The sequence below is a fragment of the Colobus angolensis genome, unplaced genomic scaffold (assembly GCF_000951035.1).
Source record: "Colobus angolensis palliatus isolate OR3802 unplaced genomic scaffold, Cang.pa_1.0 Scaffold9, whole genome shotgun sequence".
NCBI lineage: Eukaryota > Metazoa > Chordata > Mammalia > Primates > Cercopithecidae > Colobus > Colobus angolensis.
In genome coordinates, this window is record NW_012122931.1 from 8178638 (window position 1) to 8204190 (window position 25553).

At 49.2% G+C, this 25553-nt stretch overlaps 2 protein-coding genes across 8 annotated transcripts in view; one reads left to right on the top strand and one right to left on the bottom strand.

Annotated features, from left to right (window-relative positions):
- Nucleotides 1–25553, bottom strand: part of RALGPS1 (Ral GEF with PH domain and SH3 binding motif 1) — a 261883-nt gene that overhangs the window by 111414 nt on the left and 124916 nt on the right. The window lies entirely within an intron of this gene.
- The window catches only part of ANGPTL2 (angiopoietin-like 2), a 35586-nt gene that overhangs the window by 6663 nt on the left and 3370 nt on the right, over nt 1–25553 (top strand). The window contains exons 2-4 of the mRNA XM_011931360.1: nt 7928–8793; nt 22738–22931; nt 24315–24585. Coding sequence (XP_011786750.1) covers nt 7977–8793; nt 22738–22931; nt 24315–24585 — 1282 coding nt within the window. The 5' untranslated portion in view covers nt 7928–7976. The remainder of the gene's footprint in view (nt 1–7927; nt 8794–22737; nt 22932–24314; nt 24586–25553) is intronic.

Consider the following 25553-nt stretch of genomic DNA (forward strand, 5'->3'; position numbering starts at 1 on the left):
CACAATGGCTGGCTGGATGGGAAGACTAAATGGGTGGGTGATGGAGGGCTAGACGGATAATAGATAAATGGTTCATTCAATGGTCGTATGAGAGCTGAACTAGAAGGGTTTGGGAATTGGCTCCAGACTCCCCGGGTGCCTTCTGGTAGGGAACGATTCATAGCATCCTCAGCTGGGAGGGGAGGGCAGTTGGAGATCTGGTTATGCCCTCCCTGGCCTCCAGGCTGATGGTGAATCATCCAGGATAAACGATGCACAGTCCTTTCACCAGGTTCTCCAAGGTGAGGGTGTCACGGCTCATTCCAGATGCCCATTTTGGGGTCGTAATTACCACTCGCATGATCAAGCAGCTCTTTCCAGCATCCAACAAAACACATCCTTGTGCTGACCTGAAAACTATTTCTACTTATTCAGTCAATAGCGAGTAAGATGCAAGCTGCATCTCAGCCATTAAACAAACAAGCACCTTTTATTCATACTGGTTGAAGAGACAATCTTGATGCAAGTCAGGGTTTGGACCTAGCAGTTGACAGCTAAATCCCAGTTTTGATATTTACTTCCACATGACCTTGAACAAGAAACCTAACCTTTCTAGACCTGGGTTTCCTCTACTGCCAAATGCAGACATAATGCCTTTCTCCTAGGTAATAGGACCATATAGTTTGTTGCTCAGTCAGGACAATACTGAGAGCGAAAAGGGGGTGCTATTAATAATTACATAAGACCGCGACCAGCCTGGCCAGTGTGACAAAACCCCGTCTCCGCTAAAAATACAAAAATTAGCCCAGCATGGTGACAGGCACCTGTAATCCTAGCTGCTCAGGAGGCTGAGGCAGGAGAAGTGCTCGAAACTGGGAGGCAGAGGTTGCAGTGAGCCGAGATTGCCCCACTGCACTCCAGCCTGGGTGATGAGAGTGCAACTCCATCTCAGTAATAATAATTACGTAAGACAACAGACCTCAACCTGGGCCAACCAGGATGTATGGTCCCCTATTCATAGAGCTATTAAGAGCCAATGAGATAGAGTGCAGGTGGGCACCCAAGTTCACAAGAACAAATGACAGCCATTATTACAATACTACCGGTCACGTGATCAGCTGGGCCTTTTCCTTCATCTGGATCCCTCCCACATCCTGGATTACCAATTGGTTTGGATACTTCCCTACCAGCACACCACACATTTCAACAGCTTTAGTAGGAACACCTGCTAGCTAATGTTGATGTTTTCATCTGTCTTCTGTCCTGATGATAGGTTCACAAACTTGATTCCTGCTCAGGTCCACCAGACTCACTCAAGCACAGCTCAGGCTTCTAGCTTCCCAGAACCCTGACTTCAGGGGCCAGCTGGCAGTTCCAGATTCCCTGACTGTCTTGGCAGAGGCCTGCTTCTCCAGCCTCCTGCAGTGCTGGGATGCCTCTTCTGGCGGGGACCCATAATTGGCCTTCATCTGTGATCACAGACCAATGGGCAGTGCTGACGGGAGGGCGGGTGGTAAGGAGGTGGTTCTGTAAGTCCTCCAGGCAGGACTACAACCTGGACTGATGATGAAACAACTCCTGAGATCCAGATTTAATTTGGAGGCTTCTCTGGGATCTGCAGGCCTAAGGACGGCAAGAGCACTCCTGTCGTCCTCCTGCCTAGAGGGTCAGAGAACAATCTCTTTTGGGTTTCCTGTCACTTTGGCACTTTGGTTTCTCTTTATTTACAGTATGGTATCTTTGGGGGTTATTCTGGGGTCTGTTAGTGGCTCTGCTACTTAGTAATTTGTGATTTGGGCAAATGACTCACGATCCTCAAATCTCAATAGTTTCCTCAACTGCAAATAGGGATAAATGTCAGCTTTGCTATTAGCCTTAAAAGCATCTTTGTGGGCATTAGAAAATTGCTGCAATATAAATATAAAAAACATAAAGACTATGAATGTGAGTTGTGCCCCCCATAAGTTGCACAGTGCACAAGTGGGGCCACCATGCATGACGGCCCTCAAATAACAGGCTGCCTTCGAAGGGCTGTTGGGAAGATTAAGTGAGATAATGTATATAAAGTGCTTGAGCCATAGTGACAATTAGTTGTTGTTATTCTTTTTATTACTGGAACTTTTCTCATTTCTAACCTTTGGGGTGAACTCAAAAGAGGATCCCAGGCCAGCAGCTTCTGCTACAGGGCAGAATACACAGCTCCATCTTATGAAAATGACAGCTCTTCGGCCGGGCATGGTGGCTCACACCTGTAATCCCAGCACTTTGGGAGGCCGAGGTGGGCGGATCACAGGGTCAGGAGATCGAGACCATCCTGGCTAACATGGTGAAACCCCATCTCTACTAAAAATACAAAAAAATTAGCCAGGCGTGCTGGTGGGCGCCTATAGTCCCAGCTACCTGAGAGGCTGAGGCAGGAGAATCCCTTGAATCCGGGAGGCGGAGCTTGCAGTGAGCCGAAATCGCACCACTGCACTCCAGCCTGGGCGACAGAGCGAGACTCATTTCAAAAAAAAAAAAAAAAGAAAGAAAATGACAGCTGTTCCCACAAAGCGGCTCCTTGCTTGGGCTGTAGCACCACAGTGGTGAGAGGGATGTGGACACATGATGTGTGGCCCCACCACATCAGGCCAAGCGGCGACACTCAGAGGCAGCCCACCGGAGACTGGGTGGGACCCAAGCCCTGGAGAGGCTGCCTCCCAGTGTGCAAAGGCTGTCACGTGGCACAGTCACACCAGCCTCACTTGTGGGGAAGGAAAACCCGTGCGTGATGGAAACTCCTCACAATACAATGTGGAAAAGCAATTTTAAGAATCGTTTTTATTTTAATTCTGAAGCCAAGGAAAGCAGTTGGATTTGCTTTTCTTTGTTGGATACAGGAAAAAAGTGAGGAGCATCATTTTGACTGAAGTTGAGTTCTTCTCCAGTCCTAAGATGGCTGGAATGCCGGGGTTGGGGCGGGGGGTGGGTGTTATTTACCTTGAGATGCAATTAGTTGAATAAATATCAAGAGAGCAAAAGTAAACAAACTTATTACTGCCCATTAAGAACCGCCAAACTGGCAAAAAACTGCTGGGGGAAAGGGAGGAATTGGGGTTGGAGTCTTAGACTCCAAGGAAAATAAATGACTCTGAGGCTCAAAGAGAAGCCCAAAGAGCATGGCCCTTGGTATCAGGCTGACCCAAGTCCTAGGCTCAGTCAGCTTTGGCTGTTATCTGCTGTGTTCTTGGGCAAGTCACCGAGCCTGTCCGGGTTGCAATGTCTCCGTTGATAAAACCGGGGTGAGTAACAACCCACTGGATTACCTGGGACAAAGTATGTCAGGCGCCCAGCACAGTGCCCTGTTCCTTCCCTTCCTTCCTGTAACCCAATCAGTTCCGAGTCACCCCACTAAGCTCAGGCCCCTCAGAGGTATAACAGGACTCAGAATCAACATAGTTTCAAGAGGTCCCACTGCTAGCAACGTGACCTCAAGTCAGCTACCCCCACACCTTTCTGAGCTTCAGTTTCCTTAGCCTAGAAATGGGCATAACACTAATAAGTCACTCTGAGTGTTGGAATGATTAAATGAGAGAATGTGGATGTGAAGCGCCTGGAAGCCCTAAAGCCCTGTGCAAGGCTTAGTCGAGGAGATGGTGTGAGTGCTTGGCACACTGCCTGGCCTACGCTCAGCATCCTTACTGTTGTTGGTTTTGCTTCAGCTTTGTTGTTCCTGCTATCGTATTGCTAACACATTATTATTCCAATCTCCTGCTTCTGATGTGCTTCCATGCTGCTCACCTAGTATGCAAGGTGGGTTGGATCACCCCATTTCACAGAAGAAACTCGGCCTTTTAGGTCCCAAGTGCAATGGCAAGAACTCTGCCAGGGAGCCATGAGAGCCCATGTTTGGGAGAGGATAGAACTCAACCATAAATAGTGTAGCCCTCTCAAATCTGGAGGTCCAGGAAGGTTTGGAAACCAGCCTTGTCTTGCAGCCAGGTTGCCTCCTGGGCCTCTGGCAGTTTCTTGGCCACAGTGGAGCCCCGCGCCCACATGGGCACAGAGAGGTGTTTGTCACCCACTGCCTCAGGTAAGCAGCCTGAAGAAGGCGGTGGCCCTGCAGACCTGCCCTAGCCCAGGGTCAGGGGCGGCTCCTCCCCATTGTTCTGGGGTGGGTGTGGCCACTAGCACAGGGGCAGCCAAAGCACTGTTGGAAACCAGGCAAACACTTCCAAACTCAGCTGGGTTTCCACTGACGTCACTGCAGCCCCACCTCCTAGCAGAGCCCAAACCAGAAGCTCCCGCACACCTTTCTCTGCCTGGCCTCAGAGAGGCCTGAGCAGGCCATAGGAATCACGCTTGGGCTTTGTCATTTAAGTGGAAAACAGCTCAGCAAGGCCCCAGAGAGCACAGGGTCTCTTGTAACTGCTCACTGGCTGGTACAAGGTGGAGCCCAGATGCAGGGTCCTCATCGGAGAAGCCCCCAAAGGGGTTCAGGGAGGACAAAATCTGTAAGTCCTGTGTCATACTTGTTATTTTACCATAGATTAATGTGAAATCAGAAAGTAGTGATGCTAATATCCAGATTAAATACATGTCTGTGTCATCGTGAAGAGTTAGCGGGTTTGGCTGGGCACGGTGGCTCACGCCTGTAATCCCAGCACTTTGGGAGGCCGAGGCAGGCGGATCATGAGGTCAGGAGATCGAGACCATCCTGGCTAACACAGTGAAACCCCATCTCTACTAAAAATGCAAAAAATCAGCCAGGCGTGGCGGCGGGCTCCTATAGTCCCAGCTACTTGGGAGGCTGAGGCAGGAGAATGGTGTGAACCTAGGAGGCAGAGCTTGCAGTAAGCCGAGACTGCGCCACAGCACTCCAGCCTGGGCAACTGAGCGAGACGCCGTCTCAAAAAAAAAAAAAAAAAAAAAAAAGAGTTAGTGGGTTTGAATCCATCAGACCAGGGTTGTTGAGCCCTGGTTCTGCCACCTTCTGATTTCGGGCAAGTCACTCAGCCTCATCGAGTCTCAGTTTCCTCATCTATAAAATGTAAACAGCAACAGTATCTACCTTAAAAGGAGATTATGAGAATACGGGAAAGTGGAAAACACTTGCAAAATGTTTAGTACAGGGTCAGGTATATAGTGGACCTCGGTCAACAGATGTTATTAACAAATACATACATAGGCCCTCCTCTGCACAGCTCTGACCTCCTCAGGCAGTCACTCTTTCCAGCACTCCCAGCTGCTCAGCATCTGTTGGCAGGCGTGTCTTGTCATTCCATTAACAAATATTTATTGAGCTCCTATGTATTTCAGGCCACGTGGTAGGCACTGCACATGGAGCGGTGACCAGCACAAACACCGCCCTACCCTCATGGAGCTTGCATTCAAGGGAATGGGGCAGGGAGACAGCCTGTATCTGATGGTGATAAGGACACTGCAGGGGGGAAGTGGTGAGGTCACAATCTTAAATCAGCAGGGATGGTCTAACTGAGAAGGTGATATTTCAGCAGAGACTGAAAGAGGTGAGGGAACAATGAAGAACGGGGCCGGGATCAGCAAGTATAAAGGCCCTGAGTCCCAAGTGTGCTTAGAGCACTCAAGGGACAACCAAAAGGCCAACCAAGTGGCTGGAGGAGATGATCGAAGGGGAGAGGGGTCAGAGATGAGACCAGGGAGGAAGTGGGGGCCAAATCATAGAGTGCCTTGGAGACCCACTAGCTTTTCCTCCAAGATGGTGAGCCACTGGGGGTTTTGAATAGAGGAGTGACCCCGTTTGACTTTTTAAAAAGGACCACTCTGGCTGCCAAGTTGAGGACAGAAGGTAGGATGAGCAAGGCCGGGGCAGGGAGGCTAGTTAGGAAATTACTGCAATAGTCCAGGTGAATGGCACAGGTGGGTTGTACCAGGTTGGTGGCAGGGAGGTGGGGAGACACAGGACTCGGAGAATATTTCTGGCATCATAATTTGGCGGTGAATTAGATGTGGGGTATGAAAGAAAGAAAGGCGTCTAGGATGACTTCAAGGCTTTTGGCCAGAGCAACTAGAGTGGACATTTACTAACACAGGAAAAACTGGGATGAACAGGTTGGGTTGGAGGTATGGGGAAAAACGAGTTCATTTATGGATGAGTTGAGATACCTAGCAGATAGTCAAGTGGAAATGTCAAAGCAGCAGCTGTATGTATGAGTCTAGAGTCCAGGGGAGAGTTCCAGAAATAAATGTGAAGTAATCCGTACTTGAGGGTGATCACCAACCTGACCTCTGGATGAGATCACTAAGGTAAAGAAAATTCTGAGGACTGAGTTTTAGTTCCCCCTCAACAGTAAGAGAAAGGATAGGAATATGAGGATGGATGAACCAGCACAGGCTCTGAGGAGGAACAGCCAGCAAGACAGGAGGCAGGGTGGCGTTCAGGAAAGAAGGTCAAGAAGGGAGCCCAACTGTATTCCACAGTGTGAGAGGGAAAATATTAATGAGGATCAAGAACTAGCTCTTCCATCTGGCAAACAGAGGCCACCGGTGATCCTGTCTACAGCAACCTAGAATGAAGGGGAGGAGGCAAAGCCTGATGAGGGTGGGCTCAAGAGAGACCAGGAAGAGAGGAATTTTCTGGAAATGGTGAGTGCAGGCAACTCTTCGGAGGCTTTGCTGAAAAGGGGAGTAGAGAAATGCGACAACAGCTGCAGAAGGGATATGAGGTCAAGAGAGGGTTTTCTTCAAGTTGAGAAAAATAACAGTATGATTATAGGAAAACCACGATGATGTTGGGGAGATGGTGAGGACTACTGGAGCAAGGCCCTCGAGTGGGCAAGGGGAGGGATCTAGCACATGTCCTCCCCTCCCTCTTGGCCCATTTAACTCCTACTCATTCCTCAAGGGTCAGTGTAAAGGGCATTTTCCCAGGGAAGCATTCCTGACCCTCCGATTAGGTCAATTCCCTGTAATACCCCTTTACAGCATGTGATAGTTGTGCTTTCTGGCATTTGGAAACGGCATAATGACATGAAAGCCCCATGAGGGCAGGGGCTGGCTCCATCCTGTTGGTAACTGTATCCCTAGCCGCTAGCATGCTGTCCAGCACGTCACAGGTATTCAATGAACATCTGGTGAAGGGATGAATGGTCCAAGAATAGAAGTGAAGCAAAACTGGAGACACATTCTGTGTTCTGCTCTCTTCTAACTTAATCACGTCGCAGTGGTCAGGACTCTGCTATCACTGGCTATTACAAATATCTGGATTCAGAAGAGCTTGGTTGTTTGTTCCTGTTTTGGCGCTGTAGCTTAGCTAACACAGTGACCAGAGCCACATAACTGGACACATCCTTCCACTGACATTGTCCACTAGAACCCGAACGCATTCCATAACATGTCCAACGATTCATTCATTTATCAAATATTTGCCCAAAGTGCAACATCCTGGGAATACGGGGTTGAATCAGACACAGGACGTGCCCTTATGGAGTCAGAATCCAACAGAGAAGATCAAACAGAACTGCTGTTCAGCACTGCTGTGATAGGTATTACAAGGGGAACGTTCAGGGGGTGTGAAAGTATAGAATAGGTAGACTTAACAGTCTGAGAAGCCTAAGGTAGCAGAGGAGGGAGACCAGAAAACCCTTCCTCTGCCTCCCCTCCCCAGCTTGGTTCTCAGGCTCTAGGCCAGTAGTTCAGCAAGGGGGCTGCGGGCATTGGAGCTGGCTCTGGAAGTAGCAGGGCCAGGGCCTCCTGCCTTTAGATGCCCTGAGACCCTCCCTCTTCCCTTCTACTCTGCTGGAGCCTGCCTGTCTCCTCTTGCTTCCAGAATGGCTGCCTGTTCTCTGACTTCAAGAGAATATAACCCAGCATCCTGAAGCTGAGTTTTTGGAAAGCTCTGCCTGCCTGGCAAGAAGGCTGGCATCACTGACAGCACAGGGCACTGACAGTGGTGGGACTGTCACTGATTCTCCCCTCTGTTTACTTTCAGGCTTTCATAGATTCTATTCACAAAGAATAACCACCATTTTGCAAGGACCATGAGGCCACTGTGCGTGACATGCTGGTGGCTCGGACTGCTGGCTGCCATGGGAGCTGCTGCAGGCCAGGAGGATGGTTTTGAGGGCACTGAGGAGGGCTCACCAAGAGAGTTCATTTACCTAAACAGGTACAAGCGGGCAGGCGAGTCCCAGGACAAGTGCACCTACACCTTCATTGTGCCCCAGCAGCGGGTCACAGGTGCCATCTGCGTCAACTCCAAGGAGCCTGAGGTGCTTCTGGAGAACCGAGTGCATAAGCAGGAGCTAGAGCTGCTCAACAATGAGCTGCTCAAGCAGAAGCGGCAGATAGAGACACTGCAGCAGCTGGTGGAGGTGGATGGCGGCATTGTGAGCGAGGTGAAGCTGCTGCGCAAGGAGAGCCGCAACATGAACTCACGGGTCACGCAGCTCTACATGCAGCTCCTGCACGAGATCATCCGCAAGCGGGACAACGCGTTGGAGCTCTCCCAGCTGGAGAACAGGATCCTGAACCAGACAGCCGACATGCTGCAGCTGGCCAGCAAGTACAAGGACCTGGAGCACAAGTACCAGCACCTGGCCACACTAGCCCACAACCAATCGGAGATCATCGCGCAGCTTGAGGAGCACTGCCAGAGGGTGCCCGCGGCCAGGCCCGTCCCCCAGCCACCCCCCGCTGCCCCGCCCCGGGTCTACCAGCCACCCACCTACAACCGCATCATCAACCAGATCTCTACCAACGAGATCCAGAGTGACCAGAACCTGAAGGTGCTGCCACCCCCTCTGCCCACTATGCCCACTCTCACCAGCCTCCCATCCTCCACAGACAAGCCATCGGGTAAGTCCTTCTGGGATCGTGTTCCATGTGGGTCTCAGAGCCAGGCACCAGGCTTCCCTTGGCTGTGACCACAAATGGGGGAAAAGCCACGGCCAGTTGAAGCCAGGCCAAAGACGTGCACAATCCCCCAGCAATCCCTTGGGCCGAGCTGCTGGAGCCAGTGGGGTGACGGGGGGGACCACATTCCTTAGATGGATCCTCAAAGGCATTACCAAGAAATGGAGTTTCAGAACAGGGCAAACATTCTCTGGTTTCTGGCAGGAAAGAACCCAAGGCCTGTAGTTTTCCAGGCTCTGCATGAGATCCCGTGTGTTGGCAGATAGAAGAGAATGTCTCTCCTGCAGCTCATGCACTGTGCCTGGCACAGGGCTGGCCTTCTGTAAATGCTCACCAAATAAACAATGGGCCAAAAGAAAAGAAAGTATTACCCACGTTAAGAATATGATAAATGCATTGTAGGGGCTGGGCATAGGAAGGAATCCTTCCTAAAGCCCACACACTTCCTAGAGTCTGCTGCTGTCTAGAATTTTCAATGATGCTTCCATATGCTCTTACATACACGTTACATCTTAAAATACAGCAATTCTCAGAATACCATTATGGGGGAGGAATGGGGTTGCTGGCAGGTTTTAAAGCTTAACCAAGATACTGGCACTGGACATTTCCATGTATGTTACATAATGAACTCCTGGAGCTCCTTACGGACAGGATGAGTAACTTCCTAATAGGCTTAGGATGTTCAGGCTAGATTTGCATTCAGGTCTTTTCACTTTAAATATCTGGCTGACTCCTCTACGCTCTAGGACTGTAGGAATCCTCATTTCTGGAAGAAGCAGGCCAGAGGCTTCCCTCTCAGAATGTCAGCACACATCCAGTCCTCTGAAGCTCAGCCCCTTGTTCATCCAGAACACCTGAGCCTTCCCAGTGGGCTGCCATATGAGAACTATATTCATCTCTGCAAAATCTGCTCCAAGTCAGTGCTTTTGGTACCACTTCATTGTATAAGCAGGGAGAGACTTTTACTGAAAATATCCTGCTTTACACTTATTTCACACTTTTAAAAATAACCTCCAGTACTGGGAATAGCAGCTTCTTGCTAATTCCAAAGAGGGGCTGAACCTGACTGCAGGAGGGTTGCCAGGGCAGAGGACAAGGGCAGCATTGTTTTCAGATGGGGCAGGGGAGGTGAGTTAAATGCAAGGTGAACATCCACTGCAACACCTAAAAGGAAAGACCTGGCCTGGGTGCAGGGTTGAGAGCAGGCGCTTTGGAGTAGACTGGCCTGGATTCAAATCCAGATTCCTCCACTGTTTAGCTCTGGGACATTAGGCAAGTCACTTTGTCCTTCTGAGGCTCGGCTTGCTCATCTGTTAATTGAGGATAGATTAAAATAGTGCCTGTCACTTTAGGAAATGAAATACTGCAAAAAACAAGTTTAGCACAATGTTGGGTCCATGGTAAACTACAAGTCTCCTTTGATCTAGGTCTTTTCATCTTAAAACAAGGAGACTGAAATAAACAGTCCCTTTTTTAGCTCTGGCGTTCCATCTGTACACGTGTCTGCTTTAAATCAGCAGCTCTGAAAGAGAGGGCAGGGTGTGTTAATTTGTCTTGATAGAATACCAAGAGGGTAAAACGTGCCCTTGGGCACCAAAGGCTCAGCTGAATGTTGTTATAACCCTGACTGGAGACAGGCTGGACTCAATGGTTACTCAACAGATCTCCTCTGGCCTCTCCTCTGCCTAAGTGTCTCTGGTTTCTAACTCAAAACATTTCAGGACATTCCTGGGCTTGAACTAAGATACATAGTATAGGAATAAAGACCTGGGTTTGCATCCAAGCTCTTCCCCTTGGTTAGCTGTTCGCTCATGAGAAAGTTTTAACTCTTCTGAGCCTCAATTTTCTCCTCTGTAAAATGGGGACAAAGGTCATAACCTCACAGTGTTATGCTGTGGATACAATACAATCAAGCATGAAACATTATGTCATGTAGTGCAGCCAACATTTGCTGAGCCCCTACTGCATGCTGCTCACAGCACTAGACTCGGGGAAGCAGGTGACAACTATGGTCCCTGACCTCCAGGAGCTCAGTCTGGGGGAGGTGGCAGGTACATGAATGCATCTGGGATCCATCCAATGCCCATGATTTCTAGTCCCTAAAATCAGCACATCAGATCTGACAACAGATTTCTCTGAGAGGGAGTATCTGTCAAGGCCAAAATTTCTAAAATCAGGAATGCAGTGAAAACTGGGCTGTCTGATCACTGTGGTGATACCCTGGTGTGCTAAGTGCCCTGGGGGACAGTAAGGTGGCATGACTAATTCTGCCTAGAGGGAAGGGAGAAGTTAGATACAGGTGGCACTTGTTTGTTGCATCTTGAAGGATTTGTAAGATTTTACCAGGCAGACCTGGGAGTTGGGAACCCAAGTGACTAGTGGATCCCTGATGGAGATGAGTCTGTGCAAGGGCCCAGGGGCACTGTTCCACTCCTGGCACCTCAAATGGTTCAATCTCCTGCTTCTTTGTGTTCACAATCCAGTGTGGGCTGTGTGTATCCAAGGGTCCTGCACTCACCCATCTTTTTTCTCCTACTTAAGAAAGCATGCTGTCATGGGAGGGAATGGCAGCGATTTCATCACAGAGATAACTTGAATGCATTAGAATTTATCCTTTTTTGTTACGCAAGGATCCCCAAATGTTGGTACTTGCTCATTACTAGTAGATTTCTTGTGACCCATCTCACCACTGAGCTTCCACACAAGGTGCTGCCAGCTGGGATTGAGTGCCTAGCTGTGGAAGCTGAATGGATAGACAGAGCCCAGGAAGACAGCAGCTGGGGGAGGGCCCTGCCCTCTCCTGGCGTTGAGGACTAAACTGGGAGGAAAAAACAGATGGTCTCTCTGCACGGAACAGTCAGGGCATCCAGTCAGCAGAGAACATTCTTATCAGGTCTGTTCAGAGAGCTTGGAGCAGGTTCTGATCCTGGAAGACAAAAACACTCTTCTTGCTCTCATCCAACAGATCCTTTGTTCTCAGGGACATCACTCAGCCAGAAACACCTTTGCAATTAAACACCTTTGTACCCGAGCCTTGGCAGCTTCCAAATCTTTCACTCAGCAACCTCAGAGCCATGTGCTCTTTTCTTCTTTGTCTGCCCACAGCATGCCCTTCCCAAGGGAGCCATGGTTGCTTATCTGAAGCTGTACTCACAAGCCTGTTCCCAGCCTTATTGAGACAGTAACAGGGTGGCCCCAGGTCAGAATGGCCTGCTGAGAGCCTGAGTGAGGAGGCACAGGCAGCTCCTGGCTTCCCTGCCCCCTGACCTGGGCTTTGTCCTGTGTCTCTCAGGTCTGGCCAGATCCGAAGGCATTTTAGTTAGGATGATGCTGTGATGAGGCCTGGGCCAAATGGCCCTGCCTGTGGTCCTCTGCCCCATGTATCCTGCTGCTGCTATTAAAGAGGAAGGCTACAGTGGTCATTCTCTAAGAGGCAAAGGATAGAGCAGGCACCTGGGTTCTGGTACTGTTTCTCAGCCCACCCAAGGCAGAGCCACACATGTGCCAGCCCTCCTGCGCAGTGCCCATCCCAGAGACTGATCAGGGAGGAAGCGACAGTGCCAACAGCAGCTGCCACAGACGGGCTTTGTCAGAAACTAATCTTTAACGACCAAAAGGAGTGAGCACTTTTAGCTGTTTTCTGTCCTGAGAAAGAGAATACAACCAGTTCAGTTTATTTCTCAATGAGTGAAGAAGAAGGGGCCATAAAACCATGAAATACTGGAACTGTTAGGGGCCTCTCAGATCCCCAAGCACGGCTTTCCTGTAACAGAGCCTGTTGGTGGCAGAGCAGAGATCGATCCTGGGACTTGTAACTTGCAGGATATTGAGGTTCATAGAGGTTAAGTAACTTAGCCAAGGGTACACAGCTAGTAAGTGGGTCGGCCAAGACTCAAACCAAAGTGTGTCTTAACTACTCTGGATATTGCACATTTCCACGGGAAGGCTGGAGGGGAACTGGTGTAAAAATCACCCCATGAATGCTTGACTTGGCCCCAGCTGCCACAGGGAACTGACCTTCTATCTCTACTTCCTGGTGCCATGTTCCAAACAGTTCCTTAAAATGAGCTCTGGGAACAGAGGTGGTAGATTTGTTATTAGAATGCTCATGGTTCTGATAACACAAAACACTGCTGCTACCAACCCACCAACATTGTGCTCCCCGTCCCCAGGCCTAGCAGGAACCAGCCGAGCTTTCCAGCAGAAAGCACAATATGCACCCGACTCCCAGCAAATGGACCCAACTGAAGTCTACTTTTTAATTTTTATCAAATCTGGACATATCCTCTGGGGTTCCTTCTACTCAGCATTTCAATGTATAGCTAAGTCTTTCAACATACAGCTAAGTGTGAAGCTTTGATTTCTTTAAATGTTAGCCCTGACTATATAAATGTCAGCAGACATGACCTTCACTTGGGGCCACATTAGGAGGCCCCCACATTGCTTCAGTGACAACAGTGCACACGTGGAAGCCACCCCATCTCACAACAGATGGGCTATGGCCAGGATGGCACGGACAACTTGAACAAGTGTTTTCCTAGATAGACTTTCCACCTGTATTTTATTCTACCCTATAAGGTAGGAAATATGTACACGATTGTGGTTCCCCAGCACAATGGTATGTTTTAAAACAGAGAAATATATGATGTTGTAGCTGCCATTCTTTCTGGAGGTCAAACAAGCAACCAGGTGAAAAGGTGTCAACCCATGCGTGGCTGGGTCAGCTCCAGCAGGCTGGGTGTCCAGGCCCAAGCATTGCAGAGAGGTGGAGAAGCACAGGGTGTGTGTGGTGATGGTGGTGAGTGAGGGTGACTCTGCCCATTCTGACTCAGCCTTCAAGGTCACAGAGGCTGAGGGAAAAGCCCACCCAGGACTCCTACCTCCAGAGCATGTGCTGTTTCCACTGTATAATATTTTCTTTTCTTCTAAAAGTTTTTGTTCAACAAAATAAGATTCCAAATTTAGCACAAACTACATAATCCAGTGATTTCTCAAAGAGCATTCGTTGCTAGCTTCTTCCTAAACAAAATCTACTCTAGGAAGATGGCCCACCTGGATGATGGTTCCAGGAGGGCCAGCTCCCTTATTGCTTTGCTTTCTCTTCCTCTTCTTCTGGTACCTTTGGGAACCGATCACAAAGAGCCTTTTGAGTGTGATGGAAAGCTACCCCTCCATTCCTCAGGCAGTTTTCCAAAGATGACACTTGGCTAAATGCTCAGGGTATTTACAGTCATAGGAAATAAACTATCAACTTGTTACTGTTAAAAAAAAAATCTCATGATCTGGGATCTTGATGCCTGAAAATCCCAAGATTGGTACTTGGCAAACTGAAAGAAATCTAGAAAACCCTAGAGATCAGGCATCTGTGGCCAGCTAAATGGTCATACAAATGGATTGTTGCGGTGAACTTGTATAGTACTAATCCTGAGATGCTGTCCCCCCCGGCCCCCACCCCCACAAAAAAAATAAAGTAGTATTAAGTTAGCCTCATACAAATGCTGGCACCATGCTCCTGGACTTCTCAGCCTCCATAACTGTGAGCCAAATAAACTTCCTTTCTTTATAAATTACCCAGTCTGTGCTATTCTGTTATAGCATCAGAAAATGGACTAGGTTCAGTCTTATAAAAGTAATGAAGTATATACTTTCAGTGGTTTATACCCACATCAGTGAAGGATGCAGGCAGCAGAGACCTCTTGATGGGAACACTGGAGATGATCTTTCCTACTATCCCCGCATCACCACTGCCTCAACTTCGGCTCTCCCTGGCATGAATCTGGTCAAAAATTATGCTGAAAATAAGCCTGATGGTCCTCATCTTGTATCTCAAGATGAGCCTATGCAGCTACAGGGCCTGGACTATTTATGTGATCCTTTGCTTTCTAAAAAAATAAGCTACTTTTTCCTGATATTTTTGAATACAATAAGTCAAAACTATTGTACATACAGAGAAAAACCTTGCTAAGAGAATTTGTTTAAATTATAAATACAATAGCTCCTAAATGATGAAATTAGGTATCTTAGATGGTATGTCCAGAGTAGGGTCCAAATGAACAAAAAAATCTACTCATCTGGCACCATCCCAGGCATAATGTGCAGACAGACTACTACAAACTGTCCAGACTTTCCCACAAAGCAGGTTTCCTTTGCCAGGGTTTGGTCTGGATGTGGATTATCATCTGTTGTGGGGTCTGTTTCCAGATGGATTTATTATTATTGGTTCTCAGCTGGAAAGCACAGAATGAAGGTAGCAAAGGGGATGCAGCTCAGGATGGTGAAGGATGGAGGGTGAAGGATGGAGGGTTGAAAGATAGAGGGAGGCACACAGAGCATGGAGGGACTCATGGAGTGAGCCTGCAAGGGCTCCTGCCTGAAAGGAGCCCACAGTCTTACCGGGACACAGATCCCCACCAATCCTAACGTGGTGTGATAACTGCAGCACAGAAGGTGAACCTGAGTTCTAATCCCAGATCCTCTACTTTCCAGCCATGCGATGCTCTTGAGCCTTGGCTTTCTCGCAGGTACAGGGCCTCACGAGGATGAAATCAAACAGTGTGCAAAGCACCTGGCACATGAAAGGCTCTAGATACATGATCATCACCATTCTTATTTTATTCCAGTAGAGATACATATACAAAGCATTTTGGGAACCCTGAAAAGGATTAAGTAGCTTTCCTGGGGCTGGGGAAGGCTTCCTGAAGGAGGTGATGAGGAAGGTAAGGTCCTTGCAGTGCTCTCAGAACCACTGCCAGTGATAGTCAAGAAATCATGAAGACAAGGCTTGGTGCCAGACAAATGTCCTGCTTTCAGGAAAAGAAAAAGAATGTATACTAGAAATTACATACAACTGGCTTGTGGTCAAGGCCCAGTAAAACTATAGAAAGGAGTACACGAAGGGTTCGTGAGCATTTGGAAGATTAAAAGTCACCCATGAAAGCCAATGTAGGTTCTTGAAGAAGAAACCAACGAAGCTGATCCATTCTTTGGAAAGGGTTAATAGGCTGGCCAACTATGGGACTGCTACCTGTCCAGTATCTGTGGACTGTAGTCATGGGTCTGATAACTTCTTCCATGATACGCCTGCAGGACAGCACCACAGTCTCTGACACAGCCACAGTCAGTCTCATTAGTGTGCCTGCAGAAACTTGGGGCACTGCCCACCTCTACATCAGAGACCTCCCTCACCCAGGAAGCCTTGGGTGCAACTGGCCACTGCCCCCAGGGAGCCAAGGTGAGCTGCTCAGCTCTGCACACAGTGAGACCACCAAAGCCCCTTCCAAACTCTTTTTTAAAATGTCTTTAAAGCCGCTGTTTCTCCTCCTGCCCAATGGCGCTGGTGGAAACCTAAGAGTGGCGCAATGCTTTGGACAGTGGCCTCTGGAAAGCAGCACTACAATGTCTATTTCTCCCGGAGTCAAACGAGCAGAAACAGGACCTTTATAAGCCCTTTCTGGGCCCTAAGAGCTCTTACTTGAGAGACCTCAGGCTCTACCACTTGCATTGAAATGACCTACCTCACACATTTCATATAATTTTTACTGGAAAAATTTTGAAAGGATTTAATACTTTTGCTTTTAAAATTATTTGGCTAAGAGTAACTCAATTAATTTATGGTTGGATCTAATTCCTCAGTAAACATCAAGCATGTTCAGGAATTCTTGGGAAGTGAAAAAAATCTAACCTACAAATTGTTTTCAAAAGTAGTAACATTTTCATGAAGACAAAATTTAACAATTAATGAACTTGACAAGATGTTACACTTTGTAGAAATTTAATTACCACAATAAATTTTGATTTTGTAGTTTTCTTTTCATATTTTAGAGCCAGTAAGTTTTCTGAGGCCTCAAACATTTTCATCAACTCCTGAAACACTCATTGGCCCCAGGCACCATGCCCATTGCTTCAGGACTGAAGAGGACTGAAAGCAGGCACAAGCATTTGGACCTTTTCCCTGGAATGATCAGAAATGATATGTGTGATGTCAACTCTGAGGTTCTGCAGGAACTGAAATGCCTTTGGGACCATACAAGCTATTCCTGTGTTTAGGTTATTGTTTTGTACTCTGGTTCACTGAAAAGCAGTGATTGACATAGAATATATATATATATATACACGTCCATAACCAAAATCTTATTTTGCCAAGCCTCTGGATAAATGAGATTTGAAGATCCCCATACAACTGCTCCTCACTGTAGCCACCCCTCACACCCCATCCCCTGATCCTGTGTGTCTGTTCTCCTGCCCTCACGGGGTACCCAGTGAGTCCTGATGGTGGCCTTAGGACTCTCACCTAAGCAGGCCAGGTGCCGTGGCACTCAGATGCATTCATTTGGGTGGGAAATTGCAGATCCAATTTCAACAGTTAGTCCTTTCTCCTGTTAGAAAAATGTTTCAGGGAGTGGTGAGAAGACTTTTTGGAGATAGACCATCAGTGAGAGTAAGTGAAAACAGCATACAGTTCTCATTAAAAGCAGACTGCATCTTAGTGATAACACAGAAACTTCTCCCTAGTGCCTGCATATGGACTAAAATATTCGCGGGAGCAACTTCCCAGAATTAAGAGCCCCCCAGAACATTTCCCACAGGCCACAGGGTCCTCTGAGTGGCCTAAGGTGGTCAAATTCTGACACCTGGGGCTGGACTCGGGGATAAAGAGGACTGTCAGTCTGCTGGCCAGCCACGGGGTCCAGTCGTGCTGTGGGCAGGAAGGACTCTGCTCCTCCCCCCACACCTCAGGCACGTCAGGGAGAAGACGCATCCCTCTTGCCCACAGAGGCCGCACTGCTTAGCTCCCAGCCTCAAGGTCAGATACTCACGGAGCCATGTTTTCCTAGTAGGAGGGGCACTGCACTGAGAGCTGATGCAGTTTGTGAGCCCATTCTCCACTAGGGCCTGGACGGGTAAATCAGGCTGATGCTGGTCCGCCCCAGATCCGCAGAAAGAGAACTGGAAATAGGATGCTATGCTTGCCTGGCCTAGGTGCCAGTTCTAACTCAGCTTGACCTGAAAGGCCCTGTGTTGGGGGTGGCAAGCATTGAATCAGCCATCAATCATCAGTGGGTCCTGGTTTCCTGAGAGGCCATGGTCCTTGTGTGCCTAATCCCTGTCAAGAACCCCAGAGAGGAGGAAGGAAGCACCCAAAGCTGATCACCTCCAACACTTACCAGGGTATGGCAGTGGGGTCCGGGCTGAGACCCGCGTACTTGGTACTCCCCCACTTGCTGATGTCCCTCCTCTGGAGGCCTCCTGACCCCAGACCCTGTGTGCCTTCCCACCCTTGTTGCTTCTCCAGGGAACCACACAGACTCGGCTCAGCCACGGGGCCGCACTTCTCTTCACGTGGAACATTTGGCCACAGCTCCGCCAAGAATGTAAATGTGGTCTTTATAGAGATGAGGTCGGGGCATTTGCTCCACTCTGAGCCCAGGTGCTGCCGAGTTAGTGTTGGCCTGATGCTCTGGGCAGAGCTGCCCTCTCAGAAGGGGCGCCAAGTTAAACACCGCTAGGTACTCTGCACTGGTCCAAAGGGAGCGCTTTGCCCACTGCACACTGAAAACTCAGTTTCATTGACAAAAAAGATTTCCATTCTTCATGTTAATATATCTTTGTGGCCTTCTGCACTGAAATTCTGACTTAAAAATAAATGGAAAACATCTACTGGTAAATATCTTACATTTAGTCTTGTATTGAAAAGCAAATGTAGTAACGTGTGTGTGGAGGAGGAATGAGTTGGGGGGGTGAACAACTTCAAAAATGTCAGCTTTCATCTATCAAAGGAAACAGAAAGGGATAATCTTCACAGAGCACCTGCCCCAGCTGGCCCCCATGCTGGCCGCTCTTGTGTTCATGACATTCTCAGAACAGCTATGGTCCCTTCCCCATTTCACAGAAGAAGAAATTGAGGCTCAATGAGGACCCAGCCCAAAGTCACACTGTGCAGAGGTGAGGCCATCGAGATTGGAGCCGAGGGCTCCTGACTCCAAGTGTGGAGTCCTCCTCCAGCCCTCCCTTCGTCAGCCAGGTCTTCCATCGAGGCCCAACCCTTGCCTGGCCCCCAACGAGGGCATTATTTATATGGAACAGATACAGATTTTTCACAGTATTATTTATATGTTACAGTTGTGGATTTCTCCTCAAAGTAGGATGTTTTGTCTCTGCCATTTTAAGGGAGCCACATAAATTTACTGCTGACAATTTTTCAATGTTAATTCTTTTTCTGACTAATTTTCATCCATCATTGATGTTTCTGACCTTTGCCACTGGTGCCTTTAATGTGTGAAAAGGAAATGTGTTTGAATGCAGGAGATTTCATAGAGGTCTACTAAGGGTTCTGAGGGAAACTGTGTTTGAATATGTGTTTTCGACAGAAGCTAATGGGGCCTGATTGTCATGTGAAATTCAGTGTACAGACACATAAACGCACATTTTCTGTACCAGCGGAAAATACTAAACACTTCAATACTATTTGATATCTACTCAATTATTCTAGAAAGCCTTAAAAGAATTGCGTTTGCCTTTTTTTTAAAAAAGAAAAACTTCTTCTACATCATAACAGACACTAGAATAGTTGAAAAATGGGCAAAGAATACCAAAAGGTAAATATGGAAGAAAAAAATCATTAAAGATTTTTAGAAGTTTTACACCTTAACAAAGAACTGTAAATTTTTATGTTTTATTTTTTCGCTGGCTGACTGGCAAAGATTAACATTAGTTCTAAGGACATAGAGCTAAGTCAGCCTGGGTCCCTTATTCTTGAGTTTGCTCTAGTTGGGGAAAAAGAAGAGTACTTGAGTGTGTGAGCTCTGGACACGCCCCGGGCGCACACAACTGCTGGGTCCCTTACCCACCAGGTAACCTCGAGGGGATCCCCTAATGACCACGGGGTCTGCTTTCCACCTCATAGGAGTGTCAGAAGGGTCAGCTGTTGAGATATGTGCCTAGGACCATAGGAAATGCTCAGTACACACTGGCTATTATTATTACTACTTCAGTCATGACTCTTAGAGCAAGGAGTTTATAACCTGGGACTTTGGGAATCTATTACCTTCTGAAACTGTATACAGAATTGTGTGAGTCTGTGCATTTTTCTGAATAAAGGATCTAGAACCATCCCCAAATTCGTAAAGGGACTACTAGCCCCAAAACATTTAAAAACACTTGCCTTTAAAAAGAGCCCTTGGTGGAAATGCCAAAAGTAAAACTGAGATCACTGATGGCGCCCACAAAGGCAGCCCCAGCTGGAGCCACGAGGCCAACTGCCACTCCCTCAGCAGCCTCCACAGCCTCTCCCTACGTGGCGCTGCCTTCAAAGGCAGCCTTTACATCTGACAATTCTGCAGCAGTCCTGGCAGCTGTGCAGTAAGAGGCTGGGCTGCTCGCTCTCAGTGGGCGTTATTTTGCAGGCTTCTGCCGGATCTTCCGTCACCAGTATTCGCATCAAACGGCCTCTCCTGTGCTGCTGACTTGGTAAGGAGCTAGGAGGCCTCCCACGCCCACCGGTGCTCTGCTCCAGCTGTTGGGGACAGACTCCCATTCTCTGCCTCCGTCCCTGGGGCTTCAGCTGAACACAACCAAAACCTTTTTCTCCTTCACAAATGCTCTTTCTGGAGGTCTGGCCTCCCCTTCCCCAGGAAGGATACTGAGGGGGTGGTGGGGGAAAGGCGGGAAGTGGCACTGCCAAAGGAAGCAGCTGCTTGTGCCCCATCTGCTACCCAGGGGTGGGGAATGTTGGGTCCTGCCCCATCCTTTGGAGAAGAAGCCTGGCAAAAAGGTAAATGGGTGAGAAGCTTCTCCCTGGAAGATGAAGGGAGAAGCCCCCTGAGTTAACTGTCAGCACCCAAACCAATCTTTCTTCTCAGGGTGATACTGGGCAGTGGGAAGCAAGGAATGAGCAAGACAGCGCCTGCCTTCCCGTCAGGTTCTAGGTGGATGAATGCTCAAACACAAGGCTTCTTCCTGCAAGGCCTCAGGCAGAGCCCACCTGAGATGTCTAACAGAGACCAGAAACCTAAGTCTTTCTGGTTTATAACCATTACCTGTGAACTAGTTGAGCCCAAACACTAGCCAGGAAGGAATGTGAGAAGTGTGACCTGCACCAGAAAAGCTGAGTACACTTGTCACTGATGGGCACCTCCCTTCAACTCCCACAGAAAGAGAAAGGACAGGATCTACAGGAATTCAAGTGGGGAGGAGGTAGTGAGGTCAGCTCCTCCCTCGTTGGGCATCAGAGCAGCCCCACCCTGCCCTGAGCTTCCGCTGCCCAGCACCACATCTGCAGAGGCTGGGACTCAATACACAGTTGTTGAATAAACACACAAATTGATAGAACATATACAATGGTACTTTCTTGGCACTTTCGTCCTTAACCAGTCTCATTGTGGGGATGTTTTTGTTTGTTTATTTCTTTTGTTTATTTTGAGATGGAGTCTCACTCTGTCGCCCAGGTTGGAGTGCAGTGGGGCCAACTCGGCTCACTGCAACCTCCGCCTCCCGGATTCAAGCAGTTCTCCTGCCTCAGCCTCCCCGGTAGCTGGGACTACAGGTGCCTGCCACCACACCCGGCTAATTTTTTGTATTTTTAGTAGAGACGGGGTTTTACCATATTAGCCGGGATGGTCTCGATCTCCTGACCTTGTGATCTGCCTGCCTCGGCCTCCCAACGTGCTGGGATTATAGGTGTGAGCCACCGCACCCGGCCCTATGGGGAATATTTTGAAGAGACTGAAGCAAAACATGATTTTCTTTCTTTCAGCCATTTTCATCTGAATGGCTAGGCCTTGAAGACCTTCTAAAGGTTCCTCAGATCAATGAGAAAGGCCCCAGACTGTCCAGACCCTTGGTGACTCAAGCTTGTACCTTCCTGCTGATGTGACCAGCACTGGAGCATAAGACACTGCCAGGGGAGGGCAGAGTTGATGGGCAGGGGTGGTGAGGGCTGGAAGACCTGTGGTATAACACCCATTCCTTCTGACTGGGCTGCCCAAGCTCAGTGGAGTCACAAAGAATCACAGAACCCTCTGGTCTCAGTTTCAGAAGACAGCCACGGATTGGGCTGTATCCTAGACATCATCCTTTAAGTTTATGAGCCTGCCAGGAAGACCTCAGAATGCATGAGGTCGAGCATCTGGTCCTCATTGAGCTTCCTTTGGAAAACACACAGATTGAGCTGAAAGGGAACCTGGCTCCCTAAAAAGACACTTGAAGAGCAGTGAGTGAATCCCAGAAATATCCCAAAGTCTCTGGCTATATGGCCAAATTCTGGGCATGGCCTAGGCCCCCGTGACTGTGGAAGTTCATTTAGTAAAAGCTGCAGCAGTCATCACGAAGCACTGTCACTGGAAGGGCAGAAGTGGAGTCAGAACTGAAGGGGGCCAACTGCACTTGGCCCCCAGAAACAGTGATCCAGCGGAACCGAGTTTCCCTGCAGAAACAAAGCCACCAGAGCCTGCAGGCACTGACCGATGTTGCCACATTTAGTAGGCCCACATCTCTTTTTCCTAATACAATGAACCTGAAAAAGATCACCCCAGCAACTTCTCCCCAAATGATCTCAGTAATCCTGACAATGCTGTATGAGGGAAATCTGATCTCCCTTCTACAACTGGAAGAAACTGAGGGCTGGGAGAAGTGAAGAAGCCCAAAGTCACACTGTGAGGCGGGTGACAGAAGAAAGTGAGCTTGGAGTGTGGGCATCCTGACCCCCAGTCCAAGGCTCTTATCTTTACAATTATTTATCAAACTCGCAAAACAAAAATTGGTTACCTCAGACTGTGGGCCTGTGGCTCGCAGCTGGAGCCTCACTGGAGGTTGTGCCTGCTTGAGGTGCAGCTGGGGGTGTGGCCTGGTGACAGGCAGGTCTGTGATGTATATGCATGTCTGTGTCCCCAGGCCCATGGAGAGACTGCCTGCAGGCCCTGGAGGACGGCCACGACACCAGTTCCATCTATCTGGTGAAGCCGGAGAACACCAACCGCCTCATGCAGGTGTGGTGTGACCAGAGACACGACCCCGGGGGCTGGACTGTCATCCAGAGACGCCTGGATGGCTCTGTTAACTTCTTCAGGAACTGGGAGACGTACAAGGTGAGACCCGGCAGGGGCTGTCTGTGCTGCCCACAAGGTGACTGGCCCACCCCAAGAGTGGCCTGAGCGACCAGTAGAAGAGCCCGCTCAGAGGTACATGCTGACTAAGTCCAGGCCAGTGTGGCCCCAACAACACACACACCTAAGGCAAGAAGGATGCAGACAGGGCCATTGTGCAAACCCACCAGGAGTAGTGAGAACCAGCTCCTCCTCTGACTGCTGCTAGCAACTGCTGCAGGACAAGAGTTAGTAGACCAGACCACCACAGCCCCACAGGACAGGGTGAGAGTTTAGAAATGCTGGTATGGGGGCCCAGGAGTGGGGAGCATTTCATTCCCAACTGGGGTTTCCACGGGGAAAGACCTGCTCTCAAAGCCCAGAAGGGGCAAGTCCCAAAACACTCCTAGTCCCTGGGAGAATCCCCCAGAGAGTCCTGGTAGGGAACTGCGGCAATGCTCAAGTCCTAATTCCAGGCTCATCCTCTGGGCTCCCTGCTTCCCAGGGAGTTGAAATGCTCATCTGTGTAGCAGGGAAAGTTGCCAGGACTCAGACATACATGGTTCTTCACCCTCTAAACAGAGGTGGCACTAAGGAAAGCAAGAGTGGCTCGGTTTGCCAAGTGCCCAACCCATGCCAGCACCATGCTAAGGGCTTTCGTGAGTTATTTTGTTTAATCTTGTATCAACCCCCTGAGGGAGGTTCTGTTATGGACCCAGCTTACAGGTGAAAGTGTGGAGTAATTTGCTCAGGGTTGCAAAGCCAGCAATTGGCCCAGTAGTGACTGCAGCTGAGGCCTCTGACACTGAAGCTCACCAACTGAAGCCACGATGCCTTACACACATGGCTCTGCCATGCCGGTGGATACCACCCAGTGCCGGTGGATACCACTAGGTTTTAGACCTAGAGGGGAGCCCCAGTGGATGGGACACATGCGTCACAGCTTACACCTGTCTGGTGCATTAGAGTTTACACGTGCCCCTCACACACAGCCCATCTCCAGAGAAGGAGGTGAAGCTCAGTGAAGGTCAGGGATTTGTCTGAGGCATGCTTGCTGAGTGCCTACTGAGTGCCAGGCCCTCCACTTGCCACAGCACACGTGTTCCTGCAGCAAGCCTGTGGGGAAGGTAATGTAGCCTCCCTGACGTAAGAACGAGGAATCTGGGGTTCACATGATGCCTGGCACAGGGTAGGCACTCTGCATATTTTTGAATAATGTGTGAGTCACAGAGAGATTCAGTGGTAGAGTAGGGGTCTGAACCAGGTCTGCTTCATGCTCTGCTTGTTTCCCCGGCCCCTCTATCCAGGGCTGAGTGTCCGAGAGCCAGGCCTGCTGGCTACAGGCACTGCAGGCCCCATATTAACACTCTCCCGGGTTTTCCCCAGCAAGGGTTTGGGAACATTGATGGTGAATACTGGCTGGGCCTGGAGAACATTTACTGGCTGACGAACCAAGGCAACTACAAACTCCTGGTGACCATGGAGGACTGGTCCGGCCGCAAAGTCTTTGCAGAATACGCCAGCTTCCGCCTGGAACCTGAGAGCGAGTATTATAAGCTGCGGCTGGGGCGCTACCACGGCAATGCGGGTGACTCCTTTACATGGCACAATGGCAAGCAGTTCACCACCCTGGACAGAGATCACGATGTCTACACAGGTAGGAAAAGTGGAGTCAAACCCAGGTGCAGGGCAGGGAAAAGAGGTCAACCAGAGCCAGAGCCCCTGACTCCAGGGCTTGGAAACGGGAAGATCCCAGGGTGATAAGCAGCTGGGCCAAGCTGCCTGACCCTGTTACCACCCCCTGAGGGTCCCTTCTCCTGCCCACAGGTCCCCTTCACAAAGCTGGGTCAGAGTGGCATTTACAAATTTAAAAAAATGGGGAGAGGAGACATAAAGAGGTATACAAATCACACGTACCAGGGCCAACTGGGGCCAATGCAGAAAGACATGTATTGGGCTGTGGCCTCACCACCTCTGTCCAAGGCACCTGGTATAGAGCTAACCAACTGCGCAGGCTCTGGGCCATACACCTGGGCTCCAGTGCTGGTCCCACCTCCTACCAGCCATGTATCTTTAGGCATGCTGCTAAATCTCCCTGGGTCTCAGTTTCTGCATCTGGAAGGAAGGACAAGAACTACCTTGCAGGGTAGGGAGAAGGGTAGAGAGAATGTACCCAAAGTGCTTTGTCTAGGATTTGGCACACAGCGAGGGCCCCACACAAGCTGGCTTTCTTCATGGTCACTGTTACTGCATGTAATGCTAGGGCAGTGCTGAGAGGAAGCTATTAAGAGGAAAGCAGATAGGAGAGAGAAAGTGATTTGTCTAAGACCACATGCTTCAAATCTAGGTCTTTACTAAGAAGTCTTTATTAAACAAAAAACAAGAGAAAAAACAGAAAATTAGAAGAAACATAGATATGGTCCGGCCCTGAGTCCAGATATCAGACTCCCACACAGTTAATGTCTCCCCAGGGCCAACACCCAGTTTCTTGAGATGAAGGCCTCTCGGCCCTGCCACGCTCCTCCCTGAGGCTGGCACCACCTGACGGCCGATGCCGCCTCCAGGCTCTGGCTGTCTGCTCTCATGGGCAAACCCAGTCCTCTCCTGCCTACGTTTCCTATGTGG